This window comes from Triturus cristatus, chromosome 11 (assembly GCF_964204655.1).
Source record: "Triturus cristatus chromosome 11, aTriCri1.1, whole genome shotgun sequence".
In the NCBI taxonomy this organism is placed as follows: Eukaryota; Metazoa; Chordata; class Amphibia; order Caudata; family Salamandridae; genus Triturus; species Triturus cristatus.
Genome location: NC_140594.1, coordinates 861,028,071 through 861,048,405, shown reverse-complemented (window position 1 = coordinate 861,048,405; position 20,335 = coordinate 861,028,071). Strand labels below are relative to the sequence as shown.

The 20,335-nt window shown below is 40.5% G+C and overlaps 2 protein-coding genes across 4 annotated transcripts in view; one reads left to right on the top strand and one right to left on the bottom strand.

The window, feature by feature from the left end:
* Nucleotides 1-20,335, top strand: part of GIGYF2 (GRB10 interacting GYF protein 2) — a 1,663,629-nt gene that overhangs the window by 430,310 nt on the left and 1,212,984 nt on the right. The gene's annotated exons all lie outside the window — the stretch shown is intronic.
* Nucleotides 1,952-15,561, bottom strand: KCNJ13 (potassium inwardly rectifying channel subfamily J member 13). Its single transcript, XM_085634701.1, has 3 exons — nucleotides 15,429-15,561; nucleotides 12,910-13,401; nucleotides 1,952-2,993 (listed from the first exon to the last, which is right to left on the bottom strand). The coding sequence occupies exons 2-3, from the start codon at nucleotides 13,373-13,375 to the stop codon at nucleotides 2,374-2,376; spliced, it is 1,086 nt and encodes a 361-aa protein (XP_085490827.1). The 5' UTR covers nucleotides 13,376-13,401; nucleotides 15,429-15,561; the 3' UTR covers nucleotides 1,952-2,373.

Here is a 20,335-nt window from a genome sequence, read left to right as displayed (position 1 = left end):
GACTAAACTAAGTAGGAATGCAATGCACTGCCTTAAAATGGACTCAATTCTTCCTCATAGACAGAAACCTTTGTGTCTCCATCTCCCTATCAATGTCCCATTAACACACACAAGTTATACATTCCACAAGGCTTAATGATTGCATCGCTCCTCTTCTAACTGTACGTGGCCCCATTTCCAGAGCTTATGAACTCACTGGATACAACTAGTATGATACTAATTATCCTTAAATTGGAAAAACTCATAGGACCTCAAGAATTCAGGTTTCACAAAATGCATAGGAGTTAAGATCTATGTGCTGCAAAATCTCCTAAAACTAAATTGTCTGAAACTGCAATCTTAAAATGTGAAACCTTGAAAGATTACTACCCAAACACAACATGGCTGATGGGGGTTAGAGCTCCTCCTGAAATATCGACTGCAGTAAAGAACGGGAGGGTGAAAATGGACTCCTAACTCACTTTAAAGTCAGGGCAACAATGTAACAAACCTCTTCATCATCTTGAAACCATCAGGAGAACATCTCAACACCGTTAGAACTACCTGGTCTACCTCCATAGGGTCTAAACATCCGCAGCTCTTGTACTGGCATGCTTTAACTATACCAAGACGTATTCTCCATCGGACACCCCACTGGTTGCTTGTCCCAAACGAATATCCTTCAAAGCACTTTGCAGTGTTCCTAGGACAGTCCACCATACTGGAGCAATACTTTTCCAAACAAAATTTTAACTTTGCGTCCAAATGAGGAATATTAGATTGAGAATGGAACCACTAGTAGTGATCCTCCCGTTCAGAAAATATATAGTTGAAAGGTCTTTCTACTACAAACTTGCAGACTCTGCAGCACCGTACTGAATAAAATGAGGACGATCTGCTCCCACATGGAACTCAGAAATACTATACAAACTTGTCTGTTCCCCAAAACATGGCTCAAGCTCTAGATGACTGTACAGTATCCCATATCGAATGGACCTAAAACGGTACAGGATGGTCTGTCAAATGTCTGAAGGTGCCAAACTGGTAACACTGCTGGGTATTGACCAGAGAATTATTGGAGAACCCGGATTCCAGTGGTGTAAGGAAAACTTAGGGAGCCCCCCCTTGCAAGGAATGGTGAGGGGGGGCACATCGCAATGCCAGTACCCTCAAGCTGACAAGCTAAGGAGCCCCCTTTTATGTCTAGATGACTGGGGGCCCTGATTGGGGCCCCCTGCACTGCAGGAGATGCGGAGGTGTCCGTTACGCCCCTGACGGATTCTGCTTTAAAATAGCATACAACATTGACCTATGGGAAGGACAAGCACGCCTGCAACCCATATATATCAGTAAGCATATATAGTCTATAAGTTCTTGAATGTACGGCTATAGCTCACACTTTTCCTCAGCATTCAAACGTATGCACTGTTCGAAGCCCAATTCAACACTCCTATCCTGCTTCTTAAGAAGATGCACCAGAAAGCTGCCCAGGATTCTGCTAGATCTGCATAGCACTATACATATAGGCACTGCAAGGGTATGGAAAGCGCTATTGAAATACCAGTGCAATGTTTGTCTGCGTCAGTTTGTTCGTGTTCTTGCCTGTGTATTTGTGCCTTGTAGTTTAGACTCATTCTCATTTTATGTGTGCATAACTTGATCTGTATATCTGGCCATAGTTTGTGAGCAAATGTCTAGTTGTGTGTTTGCTTCCTTGCTTGTATGTGTTTGCATGTTTATTTGTATTACATTGCCTGATTGTACTTTTGTTTATGCATCCTGTTTACACCCACATTGGTGTACGTTTTAACTGCTGCCCTGTTTGTTTGTTAATTTCCTTCTGGATTTGCTAAGTGGATTGCATTTCTATGCGCTTAATGGATGTGTATGCACAAAAGCTTGTGTGCGCATAAATGTGTACGTGTTTGTTGTGATCTCTCTGGTACTCAGTCCTCCTTTTTTTTTTTTTTTTACTCTGAGCTTGTTCTTGCCCATACATGCAGATTAATTGCATCCGAGTGCATATATTTTTTACAACCCAAGTTTTGTTTTTTCACTCATAACTTGTGTTTGTATTCATGCCTGATTAGGTGTGTCTGCTTGTGTTTGTATATTCATACGTTTGGTTGTGTCCGAATCTCATTGCTGTTTTCCTGGCTTTCTCTTTGTGCCTGAATGTGTGTAGTATATGTAGCTAAAGTCAGTAGCACACATTTTCCGACGTTCACTGTAACGTGTATCAATGTTTTGGTTGGCCACTTTGAGCCCTGTTGTTGGAGGGTTGTTGTGGGGGGGCATAATTTGCACGTCTTGGTTGTCATGAGTTACCTGTGAACATTCACGGACTCTGTGAACAAAAAACTGCAATGGTGCAAAATGGGCCTGCTACACAAGTTAATCTCCTAGGTTGGTCTCGCAGATGAGGAACGTGTCAGCAGGCTGTCCGTTCATGCACAACTCTAGGTCAGTCCTACTGTCAATTTTTGGATTCATTGAGACTGTGGGCTCAGGGATAGTCTTTCCAAAGTTGTCCATTGTGATCTGGTATTTCCCCTTGGCACTTCGTGTTAATACTTGGGCAAAACGATGACCAGACAGAATTTCTGAATGTAGATAGGAGGTCCTCTGCTGACAGGATTCCCCCGAGCTCTCTTGTATGGCTGACAGGAACACTACCAATTCGAAGTAGGGGGGCTCTTCCCTCTGGAGCAGTGGGGCCAGAGGGCTTGATTGTGTGATGGGATGAAAATATATGAGAGGGAAGGTGAAGAAGGGACACTCTGGACCAACGCTGTCCATCTGAAAGTCCACAGTGGTCTGGTGCAGCGGACTGTTCTCGCTCTCCTGATACAGCACCGCGGTCACTCGGACATCGGTTAGTGGGCTGGGCCTTGCATTAGCTACCTGGAACATGAGACGGGGCCTCCCATCCATATGAGCCACCACAGCCGATTCTGTAAAACGGATTGAACTTGCACGATTCTTGGGTCGGGCAATCTTTGCCACAAATACACCTAGGAGAAAAAGGAGAAAAGGTATGTTAACAGCTGAACTTGCAAGATAGTTATGTGCTTTGACATGCACAATAGTCCATCCCCTGTTAGCTGTCCTCCTCTCACCAGACTCTTGCAAATTTATAAGTCTGGCAGACCTTGCTTTGCTGAATGCGTCGAGACCCATCAACACCCTGTCAACGTAGATAGTCCTCCGCCTGGTTTCTCTTCATTGATCGAGCAGAATAACATAGAACCCTTAACTATTAGTCTACTAACCTAACATATTAACCATTACTGCTATGTTGTGCGCACTGTATTGAATGCTAGTCTCAATTTAATTTTTTCTCAGTTTCAGGAAAATAGTGGCACTTAAAATCGAAAGGGACTGCTTTTCTAGAAAGAATTGATTGCATAGATTACCTAAAAATGGGAGAATGACTAGCATCACTACTGCTCCTGTGATTTCAGCTAGACACACACAGCTTTTAAGAAAACCACATAATACACCAAAACATAATTTCCTTGTTTTTTATGTTATTCTAACATGCATGTTCTATATTTCTGTTGCTAAAGTCTAGTGCTTGGAACACTTTAATAATATAAATCTAGCTTCTTCAACTTGTGGTATTAACAAAGCCACAAGCTTAAAATATCTATGTTGCCTGTGGTAGACTGTCAAACTTGAATTGTTTGTTTTCATTTGAAACTTTTGGCATCAGGGTTGGGACCGTTATGCATGACCTGTTGACGTCATAGATTAAATGCCACAGTCCTTGGCAGATGTCCTATTTTTCCTTTTTTCTGTTGCCAAGAACAGTTTCCCCTGAACGCTTCAGATTCTAACTGGGCCTAGATTGATTTCTGCAGTTTTACTCTGGGCTTGGCTCTTCATTAGTTCCTAGAAAATGTAATGCAGGAACTGTAAATAACTGTTCCAGTGGCAAGGTGGTATTTTGGCGAATATGCGAATCCAAAATTGTCTCATTGTACAAGGCTGTTGCATTGAAACACAACCTTCAAAATACTATGACAACTAGCACAAATGTATTTACTATGTAGCATCCGTTCGAATGTTTTATATATATTGACTGTTTCATTAGGTAGAAAATAGTTGTTCTAAATGTCTCTCCCTGCTTATGAAATTGGTTTGTGAATACAAGTTTCATAGTGTTTGAGACCGTAGGTTATTTGACATTAGTGGCGGCTGTCTGTACTGTTGTATGAAGTGACTGGTGGCATAGACACTGCTTCGGGTGTGCAGTATATAGATATTACTTGTGGTTTAGTGCCAACTGCTGTTGCCAGAGGCAGGGACGTGACTGACCTTTTAAAAAGACTGTGATTATGCTCAACCTTGGCTGTTGCAGGATAGGCTGAACATGGTGGAACCATTAGGGCACTGGCAATGCAATTTTTGAAGTGAGTCATTCTTAAGATCTGGGTTAACAGAACATCTGTCTACAAGACCTTTTGCTTACAATATACATAGGGAGCTTTGTGATCATTCCCCCTCCCTTTTTTGCCACAAGCTTTTAGGTTCTGAGCCTTGCGGCATTGTCAGTCGCATTTTAAATCAATTTGCCAGATTGTTTATTTCGAAGGCTCCCTATTTTCCTTTTTTACTGATTTTTACAGATAAATACAGAGTAAACCATTTATTTTCTTGTCTGTATTTATTCTTAAATGTGGATAAAAACGGAAATTGGGTGCTTTTTGAGTGGTTCTAAATGCACTTTGCCATGACTGCCAGGCCAATAACAGTGTGGATTGATAGGTAAGGGTGTTAAAATAGAGAGGTTTAGTAAAGCGGCTTAAACAGCAGTAGATATGCACAAAGCCGATACTGAAATGTGTGTATTTTCATACAAGTGCATTGATTTGTCTTCTGCAGGTGTTCATATCACTGAAACCTGGCAGGCATTCAAGCATTACTGCATAGTTACTGGTAAAATAAATGTGGAAATATACCAGTTTCAGTTGAACTTTTTTCACAAAACCCGTAATAAATATGGATAAATACAAATAAAGTTGACAAGAAATAAATATGGATAAATACAGACGGAAATGACAAAAAAATAAATACCATAAAACCGGGAACCCTATATTATTTCCCACCATATGTGTTTTGCTGTTGGGTATATCATTACCCCTACTGTGGATTGCTTGCCTGGCATGACATAAACGTTGTGACTTTCATCCTGCATCAAGACCTCTCATTGCTTTTTGTTAATCACATCAGAGTCTGTCGTGGGGTCTGGATGTGTCACTATGATTAAGAAAAATCATAATGACTTATACATGTGATATGTAGACACTTGATGATAACCACCTATACTAACTACACTACCACCTATACCAAAGCACATCTAGTGCCAACATCACAGTTACCAATACCAACCACCACCACCTATGCCTTCACCACCATTATTGTATTAATAGAAATAAAACACCACACCACCAGCAAAACCCTTCTACCACAGTACCAATACCATTACTAAATTTGCCACTAAAAACAAACAATATCACACCAGCAGCATCACTATTTCCACCACTTCGGTCAAGCATTGACAAAACCAGAAGGTCTGTACTTCATTTCTTAGGACATGAAATAACATTTCTTCATGCCTCTTTGCATTTGTTTTCACATTAAACAAAGGCCTATTGGCTTTGTCAAGGTTTGGTTATTTATTTTTGCACAAGGCACCCCCCATCCCATTTGGACAGGATCGTTTTTTCATTTTATTACTTTAAAAATGTTAATACCTAATGCATATGTTTACAAAAATAAAACAAATCACAAGCTTGGATGACCAGACCTACTGGCTTTGCCAATATGTACTTGTTTTGTATTGTTCATTGATGCAGATCCTCTAACATTTCGACATTTTCTTTACTGATGACTTTTACATTGATTATGAGAATTTTGATTGACTTATGCATGTGAGGATGGAGCTTTCAGATTGGTATGTGTGTGCTCCTTGTGACAAATCTGACCATGGGATTGAAAAACTTGTTTGAACTGGCCATTAGCGGAGACACCTCCCAGTCTTGCTGAAATTAGTGTACCCTGAAAAAAATGAGGCTTCTATTGAACCAGAAACTACTCTTGGGTAGAGTGAGTGAACGGATGGCTAGTATTGGAACCATTCTTTACATCGTGACTGTGACCACACAATATCATTACCATGCATCCTTAACAATGCACAAGTCTTTACAATGCAAAATGTTATCACGTGTATACCTTTACCATGCATGCCTTCACAACGAAAATGTAAGTATTTCGCAGGAAAGTATTGTATAAAATATATATCCAGAGCGTAGCTGGGCGAGTTATAGGTCATGGCTGTCTTTTAGGGTTTAGGGTGGGTAGGGGTATTTGGGTGGCACAGGCGTTTTTAAGGATTAAGGTGGGTAGGGGTATTTGGGTGGGTAAGGGTATATTTAGGGTTTGGAGTGGGTAAGGCTATTTGGGTGGCAAGGTTTTCTTTAGGGTGGGCAGGGGTATTGGGCAGGCAAGGGTATTTATAGGCATTGGGGTTTGCGGTGGGTAGTGTTTAGGAGTTTGGGTCGATATGGGTGTGTGTATGTGTGTTTATATATGTGTGTTTATATATGTGTGTATATATGTGTATATATATGAGTGTATGTATGTGTGTATATATAATATGCATGCTTTATACGTATCTGTAAGATACTTACATTTGTGTTCTAAAACTTTGCATGGTAAAGACATGCGTGGTAAAGACTTTTGTTAAGACCGCCTTGTAAAGGCATTTGTGGTTCTGTCATACACCAACTAGAATACATCCTTTCTAGTTAAACGTGATACACCATCAACTCTCTAGGTGGGATTGGAACCCTAACACTTTAATATGAATGCTCCTGTATGAAAGTGTGGTGTTTCAGTGACTCTTAAAGAGCCAGAGTGTAGCTAGGCCGAGTTATACGATGCTGGGTGTGTGCCCACCTGAAGATGGTATGATTCATCATACGGCCCACTCCTCTCTTGTTTGTGGGTATCATCACAAGTGGTTTCACCGATTCAATAGAGGGAGCTTGTATGAATTACAGCTGATTCTTCTGTGAGACAGAACTATCACACTATCTTTTGAGTGTCATAATAATATGAAGAGGCAAGAAAGGGGAGCAGGACCAATTAAAGTTACCTACTAGCTGACTTTGCAAATGTATTCTGGTTGCTTGTTAGTAGTAATAAAATTTCAGGTGAATAACTCCGAGCCAGTGTAATGTTTCATCCCTTCTGATGAGTCCGAACAGGGTCTGGGGATTTCTTAAGTACCAGGGTTCCTAACTACATTGCCTAATATGACTACCTATGTTTCACATGTGGCAATAAGGTTGGTGTACTGTTGTAAGCAAAATAAAAATAAAAACTGAACCACAGACACTGTATCCTGATAGTGGAATACTTGTCTGATATCTATGCCACCCAGATCCTATGTTAGTCAAAAAACATTCTGTGGTTGGTCCTCCTCCATCTTATGGAGGATGCAAGTTAGTAAGTAACTAACTTTATTGCATGATTTAAAAGGAAACCTTTGCAAAGTACAAAAGATAAAATTATGACACTTATTAAAATATTTATAAAATATGGCACTTATTAGGTTTGATAAAATGGAACCCTACTCCAATAATACAAAGCACCCGGCCCCCTCATGAGCTCTCTTGTGGGTGCGCTGCACCGCAGATGCCTGTGAAGACAATTCCGTTAAGGCAGTTGTGTTTTGAGTCCCAAAGTTGTCCAACCTATACGCCCATCCCTTTTTAATATCTGTTTTGTTTTGGTGTTTCCCACAGGTATATAAGGCAAGACTTTCTGCTATTATAGAGGTCGTGGATCTGCACCTCTAGCTGAGGTTGGGGTCGTCATCTCCCCTCCCCTAATTTTTTTTTTTTTCACTGCACGGTCCAAAAACCTCACCAGTGTGCAGTTTAAGTATGTGTTCCATGGGTCAAAGCAAGCCAATACTGCAGATCTGCACGATCTAACTTCCTTGTCGTTCCAGGCACTCCGTAGGAGGGTCCTTCTTTCTTTCAGGAAACTTGGACACAGGCACAGAATGTGAGTTATGTCTTCCCTATGGTTGCCACAAATTCGACATTGTTCCTGGGCTTGCGCTCTTTTCCATTTGGGAAGATGGCAGGACAAGTTGATTACCCCCAATCTTCTTTTTAAGAAAAAGAGTTTGGTATGTGCGTTGAAAGAACAAGTTGAGTAACTCTGAGGTGTCAGCTGATCATACGATATTAGGGTCATCCAACCATGGCTGCTGCTTCTTATGGATGATGTGGGTGGGTATAAATAGAAGATCTCCATCCTAGGTCTGGGACTGACGTTCGCTAAACGTGACACAGCTAAATAATGGAAAGCAGTAGCCCCTCCATCATTATCATTCTGGAAAAAGGGACTAGACCACTGTATAGACATGGAGAATTGCTGTGTAAAAAGTTAAGGGATGCCCCAAAACACCCAAAGATTTGGAAGAGAAGGGCAGATTATATGTGGATTGAACTAGCACCAGTCCATCAAAATCACCAGCTTCTGGAAGATGAAATTCAGATATTTCCCGGCCCAAAAGAAACTGTACCACACTGATCTATTGATAAATATGGTTTATATAACTGAGATGTATTCCTTTTATTTTTCTGAACTCCTTTTGTAGGTGGATGTGGGGTGGGGGTCACGCTGGCAGGACTGTTATATCTTATGCTTATCACATTTTTTGTTGCATCTGACTATGTTCTATGAGTCATACTGGACATGTTTGATTCTATGCATATAATTCAATAAAATGTGTTGCAAAATAAATGAATAAAAAAACCTGTGCATGGGGTGAGGAAACCGTGGAGTGAGGAAACCATGGAGTTTGTTTTTAGACTTGAGGTAATGGTTTGTCTGTTAGTGCACCTAGTGCCACTTCAATTCGAAAGTATTGATAAGGAGTTGCACTGACAGAGGAATGTGAGCGTTTCTATTACCACCTGAATTATTGGTGACTTGTATTGCTGCTTTTTATCTGCCTTTAGAGTAGAACAGGAGGAAGCTGGGAGTAGCCTAGAAGTTAGCCAAAACACAGTGACCTCAAAGGTGTTACACATATTTCAGTTGCAGCTTAATCAGACTTCCCTAGTACCACGTCACTAGTTGGTCATTGCCACCTGTAGTTTTAGCATTCTCCATTTTTAATGTTATGATGAGTTTGCACTACTTATTTTATATGGCTTTGAAATGTTGCCATACTGCCCTTGACATTTTTCCAGCTTACCCAGTGTTCTTCCTAGTGAACGTGACATTCCTGCAGCCCCTTGAAGACGTTCCAAGACTTTACAGTTTATTTTGCATCGTTTCAGTGCTCTTATGTACCTAAACGAGATTGTTGGAAAAACATCTATTAAGGTTCAACTGCGTAGCTCTTCTTCAGTGGTTGTCATGCTGGAGTAATTGAAATCTTAAAGGCAGCCCAGTAAGATAGGCCTCTGTCCCCAATTTTGATTGTTTTGTTTGAGTCTTTTGCTGTGATGAAAGTGGAGTTTGGGGACTTCTAAGATACAGTTTGCCTTCTTAATGTAGTTCAAAACAGCCTTTACGCTGATGGTATAATGCTTTATCTTGCACTGTGCCTCCCCGTACTGAGGACATATTAGCACACATTTAAGGATGTAACATGGATGCTGAGTTCTGTATCAGCATCCCCAAAATTCAAGTGCTCTTAGTATTGCAGATATAGGACTTTTTCCACCTGCCTTTGTGTTTAGGGACATGCTTTCTCTGGTTGAATGTTTGGGATGGGGGGGGTGGGGTCTTGGCTGGATGTTCATTGGAGTATGCACTGAGTTATAAACCCTTGTTTTAAAGAACCATGAATACGACGTGTTGTAAATTGCCCATGCTTATTTTTGGCAGGATATATTTGGTGAAAAGGTTGGTTCTCCCTGGCCCTGTTTTAATATATCTGTGTGAGGCATCCCTTACTTTCTTTACAAAAAAAACTCAAGTCCTCAATTGTTAAATTTATTTGGGCTAAATAAATATCCATGCTTAGTAGGGGAAGTCAAGAGCGGCTCGGGGATTGTGATAATGGTCGATTTGTGTCAGATTTGGTGCACTTTTAGTAAACTTGGTAAGGTTTAGAACTAGAATTCCTTAAGAGTTTAGTGGCCCATTTCAGATGTTATCTGCAGGATTTCTCTACAGTGTATTGCTCAATGACAAAGAAAGGTCATTGTTTCTTTGTATGGGGCAACACTTGAATAGAGTATAACTTGACTTTATTTGATTCACATAAAGAGCGTAATCTGCAACAGAGGGCCAGATTTCTTTTTTTAAAGCACTGTTAAATTAGAAATTTTTGGGCACGATTAATGGTGTTTGAGGGCTGAGTCCCTGGTTGGGATTCCTTTGCCGTCTAACAATATTGTTTGTCGTACCGAAGGGGTGTGTTACGTTTACATTTAGCCAAATTCACAGTCCAGACAAAACCCTTGTGTTACTTAAGGATGCAAGAGTGTTGCTTGAAAGGCACAGGCCTCAAAATCTGAGCCTCTTCAGCTAACATTTCTAGAATAATCTTAAAGTATGGGGCCCTGTCCTTGGAGGGGAACAGACCCATATAGTCTGGGCTCAGGTATGTGTTACTAACTTGACTGCGGATGTAAACATTGGAAAATACTTATGCTCACTCTAGAAAGAAACCACGATAAGTAGAGGAATTATACTGCATGCAGTTTAGCGTCCAAATTTGGAGGGGAATCCTTTAACAAGTAAGATAATGATGCCTAGATAATGCAAACTCCAGTGATTACAGGTGATCTGGTCTCTGTACCTAGTAAAGACTTTTTGTGAAGTTCCTGTAGCAGAATAGAGTGACCTCAGCTGGGTAAACTTTCCACCATGAATCTGAAATGGATTGTTTTCAACTGTGTTAATGGCATGTTACCTCTATATTCCATTTAAGGATGAGGCATAAATCCCAGTCCCAACAATCCAGACTATTTTAACATGAGCCAACTCAAAAGAGCCAACATTGAACAGCTTCCTGTTTAAACACGATGATGTTTCACAGGTATTACTAAAACTACAACTGGCAAACGGTTGTTGTGAACCTTTGAATAGAATTGGAGCACAATAAAATCTACAGACATGGCAAATAAATGTTCTCCTTTCCAGAAGTTCTCATTCACAATTAAATGAGGAGAGGAAAAATTGCCTAGGCCTTCGTTCTACCAATTGAAACTTCACACCAGAAATGAAAGGCTAGTTTCCTCAGAACCACTACCATGCCTCCCTCAAGCAGAGCTATCTCTGGGAAACGTAAGCCCCTTACCCTCATAAAATGTGGCAAGCTTAATCATTAGGCTTCTCATACCATGTGCCAAATTGGTCAAAGTTGTTCTTTATCACATTACATGGGAGCCACGTTGTTAGAGTTGTCAATTGCCAGAGTAAAAAAATGTTTTAAAAAATACCAGTTAATATTGCCTAGGGCTGCCAAAAATATATTTTAGTGGATGTCCTGATAGGGTTAAAAACTGAAAGTGACTGACAAGGGTTACCAGTTACCTTGTCATCCTCATAAACGTTATCATGGTTCAGCCATTTCACCTTGTTCCCAGTGGGTCAGTGGCCTTTGTCAGGGCATCAATGTCTGTGGCTAATAAACTCATCTATCCATGCTGCATGTGGTAATCTCTCTAAGTGTTGTTTTGTGGTAGGGTCAAGGTCACCAAATAAACCCACACACACAACCCCACAGAGAAATAGGTCTATTTACGGTTTCCTGGTGTACACAGTAGCAAAAACTGATGTACTGTGCCTTCATCATATTTCTCTTCACAGACCAATGATCTTCTATAAATATACTTGTAGGTTACAACCAGGAAACCGAAATTAGACTTTCTTCTGTAGATTAGTGTGTGTGGGTTTATTTGGTTTTTGATGACCTTGCACCTACCGCACAACAACGCTTAATGGTGTGATTTTTGCATGTAGCATAGGCTGTATAATTGTTCTGAAAGGCTCTTAACAGGGCTCTATATTCTCTATTGCACACAGAGCTTTCTGCTAGGGTAGAATGTATGCTTCCATTCAACTCTGAAGGACAGGTGTTAGCATGTAGTTAGCTCACGCAGCTCAACTCAGTGACTTTTGTGCTATTAACCCTGCAGCTTGCTTGCTTCACCTGCCTGCCCTCCATTTCAGGTTTGATCTGTTGCACATGGTTCTGCCTGACAGAAAATAAGTGAACTTACAAAGTCACTGGGCATCTTGAGGGCAAGAGTGGAACCTGAGGTAGAGGACTCAAGTGCCTAGGCTGCTAAACTCCTCTTTCTTAAGGCTGTGACCTCTTTTCTCCTCCCACATGGAGGCAGACCTTCATGAGTCTGAATACGTGGAAATTGTGGGACCAGGGGCTCAAGAGTTACTACAGTTTAACTGTTACTGTTTTTGCAAAGTGTTTTAATGTCCATGTGACTGTTTATTTTGCTTTTTTGTAAAATAGAAATAAATAAGGCCATTAAATATCAACATTGGAAGAGTGCTCTTGCATAGCTTTGTCAACTGCACCATTGTAAGGGTTCCGCTGAGAGATTCACAATGGAACTCCTAAGGCTTTCCTGACATCTTTAAAATGGGATGTGTTTAGAAACTTGTAATTCTAGGCGCATATGTAATTTACCATCTAGTAACGTGTCTCTGTTTGAATATCTGAATCCTAGAAGATGCCTTGATATACTATATACATTTTGGGCCTCTCAAAGAGATTTTGTGAACAGAAACAGACTTCACAAAGGTTTTTGCCATGATCTAACTCATGAGCTCTGTCATGAACTGGGGGTAAAGTCATCTTTACTTGTGACAAACTTCTCTACCCCACCCACCCAATCCTCCCATCAGTAACTTTATTTATTTTACCTGTGACAAAAGCCTCCAGCATGAGCCCCAAGAGCATCTCCAGAGCTAATAGAGCAATGGCGCTGGGGCAGTCGGCGCTGGGGAACATAGTACCATAGCCAATGGTGAGCTGTGTCTCCAGGGAGAAGGAAAATGCAGCAGTGAAGCTGGTTATGTACTTGACACATATGGTGTGGTTCTCTGGTGGGGTATCGTGGTCCACTTCAAGATCCCCATTCATCTCTGCCAGCAGGTACCAGAAAATGGCAAAAACCAACCAGTGGAGGAGAAATGATGCAGAGAAGGCAACCATCATCCACCGCCAGCGCATGTCCAAAAGGACCCCCCAGATATCCCGCAAATATGCCATGCTTCGGCCTTGGGTGACATCAACTCGTAGCAAGCTGCGCCCATCCTTTGTGACTAGTCTGTGACTTTTCAGAGGCAGGAGAGATGAGGCATAGGTTTTACTGTTCATACCATCCATCTTGTCTGTTTTCCCGTGTATCAACTCTGCAAGAGGAAAAGTGCAGCCTTTAAGTCATTTATTTCAGTTGTAGCTTTGTCCTCAACTTGCACCAGAGAACAACATTCCATATATAATGTCCTGAGTTCTAGGAATTGTATCCTAAATACAGTCAATCTGTGATTCTTTACCTGTTCATTTCTGTGGACTCCCACTTAATCAGAGGGGTTCCGGGGACCCCCACTGAATCATTATTGGAATCCGGCGACCCCCAATAAATCATTATTAGATTCTAGGAAACTCAGAAAAGCAATTTCGATCATTTGAACCATAAAACAATATCACCAGCTTAATTCTTACTCTCCAATTTCAAATTCTTAAACATCAAAAGAACATTTAAAAATGTTCAGTTTTACACTTTGCTTCTTTATATATTCTTTATTAATCTATTAAAATTTCATTTTCTAAGCAGTCACGGACCCCCTGAGTTAGTGTCACAGACCCCCAGGGGTCCCCAGACTACAGGTTGAGAACCACTGTAGTACAGTATTACTGAAGACAAAAAGATATACTGTATCTTACCAATAATGGTTATTGCCCCAGACTCAAGACAAGAGTGGCTTTTCTTTCTTCCAAACTCCCTGGGAGATGTGCAACAGTCATTAAACATCACCTAAGGAAATTCTGATATTTATAATTATCACTGAACTATAAATTGTCTGTAATATCCCAGTCCACAGTTATCGCAGAATTCTCCAAGTTGTCTTCATACTGTCCATTGTTAACACTTTCTGTAAACAAATGGGAAGTCTTTCAGGCTGATACTAGGTTATCTTTCACCACAAACGTATCTATGAATATTGCTGTTGTTACTGCCAGCCATGCAACAGAACACTAAGATTAGTTATGCAACTTTCTCCACCCACACAAATCTGATGAAATTCGTAGTTATAAGAGCCTATTTCCAGGGGTGTGTCTACATGATATGTGTATGATTGCCTTTGTGCCAACAGGAGTCTCAATCTCTCACAGCTTAATAAATTGGTCTTGTTGAGACTTATGCCAACTGCTTCCACCATGCATCAGTGTTCCTTACTTTATGCTGCATGTGTGACACAAGGTATTTTTTGCATTTACACATACTCCTGTCTGCAGTGCAAGCATGCCGGGCTTTTATAAGAATCCTGCGTGCCATTGTCTGTGAATTTAGCATGGAGGTGATTCTTAAACCTGTACCTACAGCAAATCAATAAGACTCCACTGATCCAGTGATTTCTGCTGCTTATGACCCAAATGGTGCCTCCATGACTCTTGCAAGTCCTAAGAAAAGGTTCTTGCCTTATACTGTCTAACCCACTAAGACTCTTCATGAGACCTGTTTTTATTACTGTCTGTCCCTGAAGAAGACGCATTTTGATTAACATAATCCCAGGGTCAACTCGGTCCTGTAGTTGCAAGATAAGGAGTGCACGCAGGCCGGGCGTTCAATAATCCTCCCATAGGATATGTTGTATTGAATGACAGAACATATTGTCTAAACTTTTTTTCTCTTCGTCCATGGTGATTTGTATTGTGATGTGTACTCTGTGTAATACTGTGATTACTTTATGAATTGTTTTATATGAATTATGTGAGATGTGTATGAGATTTTAACTGTTTTTTAGAAATGTTTTTTACATTGTGATAACAATAATTAAATAAAACTTGTTTTGTAATTTTCCAATTGAACAAGTTAGTATATGATTTTATTTTGTTGGGTGGGCTGGAAGCAATACCAGTGTGGTTGTCTGATAGGTCATAAACAAATCTTAATCTAGTAGTGGTCTAGGTGATTCTACATATAGTATTGTTCAAGGGATTATTTGTTTAACTTGTCCCTGAAGAAGGCCTTCTTACTAAGAATTTACATTTCTCTTTTGGGGACTGAGGATAAAATGTAGCAACTGTCAATCTCCAAGTGATTCACAAGATACGTCTCCTTAATACCTTAACACTCATCCCAAAACTCTTAGTAAAACTTTGATCACTTGCAGCTAGTAGACTTTTTAATTGTAGAAATAAAAAATACACTTACAGAGTGCTCCGCTATTTTGGTTCTTATCGTCCTTCGAATTTCATGTACAGCTAGGTGACATCTGATGCACGGTAACACTTGCAGACTGAGCACAGTGCTCTTGACTTCAGCTGACTGCCCAGTTTAATGTGAATTATCTTTCTTTGGATAGCTGTAGAGCTTTCACTCTTAGGCTCCTTTTGTCTGTCCAAATAGTATTCTTGTACTCCTCAGTCGATTTTTCTTCAAGGTGATGCTCGAGGCTCTCAAAAAGAGATCACATTTCCTCTGGATATAGCGGAGCTTCTACGCTTCTTTGGATGAAGTGATTTGTGACTGATCATCTAACGTTTGAAACTGTGTACATATGGTAGAAAGCCCAAACGGCCAACGCTGAAACAGTCTCTGAAAGAATTAAATATAAGAACATTAATACACCATGAAGCAGTTCCTCAGTAGGGGTCTATTCATACATCAACAACCAGTAGTATCCAAAGGAGCTGATGTGGTTACCCTACTTCCCCACAATAATACTGTTCTCGTTCACATGCTATAGCCAACTAGATTTTTGCCTTTGGAGCCGATCTCGCACCACAGCTTTAATGGAGCGAACAAAATACATGCACTATCAAATCTCAAGAAACTAGCCCCCAGCAGTGGAACTGATGAAATATCTTTAAATCATAGTAATGCAATGCCCAATATGCACTTTATCCCTGTTAAAATATTGAGTTCTGCAAACATTGTACATAGTCTTATGTTGCTGTAGTATTGCTAAACATACAAATGACAAGTCCACTATTATTGTTAGTTCATTTTACACTCTCTTGTACAACTATGTACATAAAAAGTGAAGATGGGGATGAAACATCAAGAAAGCAGTGAGGGTGGAACTTCAATTTGAAAACTGAGTTCTGCAATTAGTCTGTTTTTGTTACTCGTGGTGTACATTGTTATAGCATGTCCTGAAAAGTTCAATTTCCAACTTTTCATGTATGCAAAAGGTTATTTCACTGGGACACTCCAAAGACTAGCCTTTATCTGAAGTCTTGACAGTATCCAGTGCTGGTGGCCCCATCATTGGTGGTTATGTTATTCTAACAAATTAATATGCAGAAACTGATTCACAGTACATTGTGAAACATTGACAAAATAGTCACTTTGCATTGTGAGGTTTTAACTCCTACAAGGAGCGCAGTTTCTTCACTATATCCCTTGATTTGTTTCACACAGTGACACTGTGCCCCATCTCTTCCTCCTTTCCTTGTCTGTCCCTAAAGCTCTCCCACCACCATGCCCCTGCAGACACATTTCTTTGTTTGATGAACTTCCACATGTCTTGCCTATCTACTTCAATTATCCCTCCTCCTTCACTCTGCACTTTTTTCCTCCCCCTGTTCTGTCTGGGGTATAATTCAATCATCCAGGATTTCAAGCAAGTCCCACTAACTCCAAATGTAAACACCTTGTATATCGGGGGCTAAGTGAAGGATATCTGCCTAGTTAAAAATCACAGAGGTAAAGTTAGAAAGGTATGTGTCGTTCAGTAAAACCTCATCTGGCAATAGCTCAGTCTCTTCATAGCCTTTTTTTATGTGGGCAACCAATGTTTTTTCCACTAATTGTTGGGTATGCTTTGAGTGTGCCCACAAGCCAACCTAGTCTTGTGCTCTGCTGCTGGATTTAAAAAAAGAGTGCACCCTAAGTGGAATTGGGGAATGCTAGAAAAGGTTGTACAGAGAGAAGATGGTACAACACCTTCAGCCTAGACTTTCCTCCCTGCACCGGCTAATGGATACCTTACTACTTTCTGGTCTGATTGAGGGTTTGTAGTGTATATTTTTTCATGGTGGACAATTGGGCATAGTGCCTTTGCACCATTCTGTATATGTAATATTACATCATCATCTTCCTACTAAGAAGTGTGGTGAAATAGAGACGTGCACTGTTGAAGCAGGCTTTGGACCAAATCCTACCTTCCTATATAAATGCCAGATGGAAAATACGATACTTGATTTTATTTGTGGGGGGGGGGGGGGGGAGGTTTCACACTAGACTCAAATAGTATTCCTTTAGCTGCTGGTTACAACCATGTACCTTCAGCTTGGTGATGTTGGAGTTGTTACCCATCTGAGATTGAGTTTGATGCATGTCTATCCATTACATAGATCACTTTATTATCAATCTGACAACCTTGGCCCTGTTGGAGTTTATGACATTCCTTTTTTTTTCAAAGTAAGGATTTTAAAATACATTTATATGGAGGCTTACGAGATGTCTCGTTAAGCAAGAAAGCTCCTCCTCTTCGGCAGGTAGCGACACTTCTGGGGAAAATTTGAGAATTCTAGAATTCAACAGCAACTGCATGTTGGTTGTATGAAACTTTGTTCTGAGTGTAGTGTTTGTTGTGAAGTGTTTTTTTTTTTTATACGCAAACCTGAAAATGTTCTTTTCTCCCCTGCACCTTCAATAAGTTAATAGTTAAAGTCTAAGCTTTCATATGAAGCATCAGCAAGATATGCAAAACGTGTCTGGAAAGAAGTTGCGTTCAGCTTTGCTACTGTTGGGAATGTCATTGGTTCCTGGAGCTGAACCTTTTTGAATTTAAGATTATATGTCGGATATTAAAATATTGTTCTAAATCTAGCCCTAATTTACCTAAAAGTAAAATTGATTTCATACACCCATGTTGTGTAGAACAGATTTGTGTGGTTCATCCTTCCTGGTTGTGAAGTAAACTTTCTCTGGCAGTTTATTCCTGTGTTATTAGCAACTCACTTAAAGCATTTTTGTTTGGCTAATTATACATTATTGTATACTGCATCAGTTTTACAGTTATTTTATTCGGTTTAGTAGGTGTAAGAATGATTTAGCTTTCTAACGTGCACCTTAGCATACATAAACGGTTTCAGAGTTGCTGACCTAGTTGCTTGCCATCTTTAGGTGGTGCAAATGATGTCTCTCCCATGGGAATTTTCTACTTGCGTATGACATGTTGGGTTCCACAATCAACTGCCAGAAGCCTCTGCTATCAATTTTTGTCTTGGTGCAAAACGTTCTTGGGTAGTCTATGGTATCCTACTTCTGGATCACATACAACCCTGCTGACACTCTCTAGAGAATCTTTAGATGGTAAGGATTCCTACTTCTGCATATTGGAAGGTAGTGCTATATTTTTAGCCCAGAGAGCCTTCCCTTCGATGGCTTAGGAACAGAATGAAGTTCATTTTCACACACAGATGTGGACATATTTTGTATGAACGTGTTGGAAAGCCTCTACTCCAACCATGGAGAAATATACATGGATTTTGTACCTTGTGTGGGATTGTATACGAGGCATGAGCATTGCATTGTCGACGGGATTGCCCCTGAGGTATTGGTCCAAAATATTCTAGTGGTCAGTTGAAGCAGGCTCAAGCACTTGCACTTGATTGCAGCAAAGAGCATATTCGGAAGTTGCTACCAATAGTCAAAACTCTGACTAAAATAAACTGTGTTAGGGAGGGAGTCTCTGGATATGCTTTTGTTTTAAATTGGTTGAGGAGTTTCCTGTATTCCTCCAGTCCTGTATTCCAACAGCACTCCACACTGTCTGTTTGCTCCTATATATTTAGTCCGGTTCTGCTTCACATGAACTTAGTGGTGAAGACGCAATCCAGCTTCCCATCCATTTAAGTCTTCTTGTACAGTGGTTAATTAGACAGGTTCATGCTTGAGCAGTTAATTTGGAAGCCCAGTTCCAGAAGCCAGTTTAGGTCCCTTGAAGAAGAATGACTCAAGGCCATCTTCTTAAAAATGTGCCTTACCTTTTTAAGGCAACGTGGTAGGAGCACGTTGACCATACCTATCTGAGTCACCTTTTCCAATAAGGTGGTATTCACCTTTCAGCACTAATTAGCGAGACATCACCCAGTTTAGAAATCCCGGTATGTTTAGGATTTCAGTATCTTCCAATTCTTCCCTCCTAAGCACTTTGCGCTTATGGCTTCCATTGATATTTAAATTGGTACGTTGAAGACACCCATTTAAGTAGTTTTTAAGCCTGCTAGCCAGGTGATTGAGTTGCAGATATTGTCAGATTGGAATACTGTAAAGTATTACTTGAAATGTGACTCTGTGAATCTTCAGAGTATGTATCCTCCTGTCACCCATTTATTTTCAATTTTTATCAGGCAAAGCAGTGTACTTACTCGAACAAAGATCTCCTCTTATGTTCCTAAATATTGCATGGTTACCCGGTGCAGACCCTTTTTACACCTTTGAGGATACATTATTTCTTTAAAATGACTAAGGCACAGTTGAGGCTTTTTGAAGGCTTATATCTATTGAAGTTTTCAGGAAAGCATCCACTTAAGTTACTCCACAGACGTTCTCTCACCAAAACGCGTTAGATGCTAGCTCTAAAGATAAAATGCAGTTTGGCCAGGCTATATCCGAGAACTTCGAACCCCCCCAGTTTTTAGGTCTCGTCTGACCCAGCGCATGCACTGGTCTGGCGAGACTTATTTAGAGGGCTCCAAAAAGGGCTACCAGGCCAGCCTAGAGCTACAGTGCATGGGCGCGCGCGCCGCGCTTTACCGCGATTACTTTCACTTTCGCGGCCGCAAGGCCTCTTTGATGTTTGATCGTGATCGCGATCACTTTCACGGCCGCTTGGCATAGCCAATAGGTCTCGCTTTTGGGACCTTATAAGTATTTAGTTATGCAACTGTTGCATGGCTGAACACTTACAAGGTCCCAAAGGCGAGAACTATTGGCTATGCCAATGCTTGTTTATTTCATTATATACCTACTACCATTAGCGTTATCCTTTAAAAAGTCCTAAATGATAGCATGTTTTTGGACAAAATGAACATGAATTGATAAACCGTGAGGAGTTATATATTTTTATCCTAGAAGACCTCCTTCCTCCAAGTATCCTCCTAACC

Coding starts and splice junctions, on each gene's coding strand:
- KCNJ13 (XM_085634701.1), bottom strand. CDS start 13,375: ATGGATGGTATGAACAGTAAAACCTATGCCTCATCTCTCCTGCCTCTG. Junction 2,994..12,909: donor GCTGGAGGCTTTTGTCACAG/GTAAAATAAATA, acceptor TTTTTCTCCTAG/GTGTATTTGTGGCAAAGATT.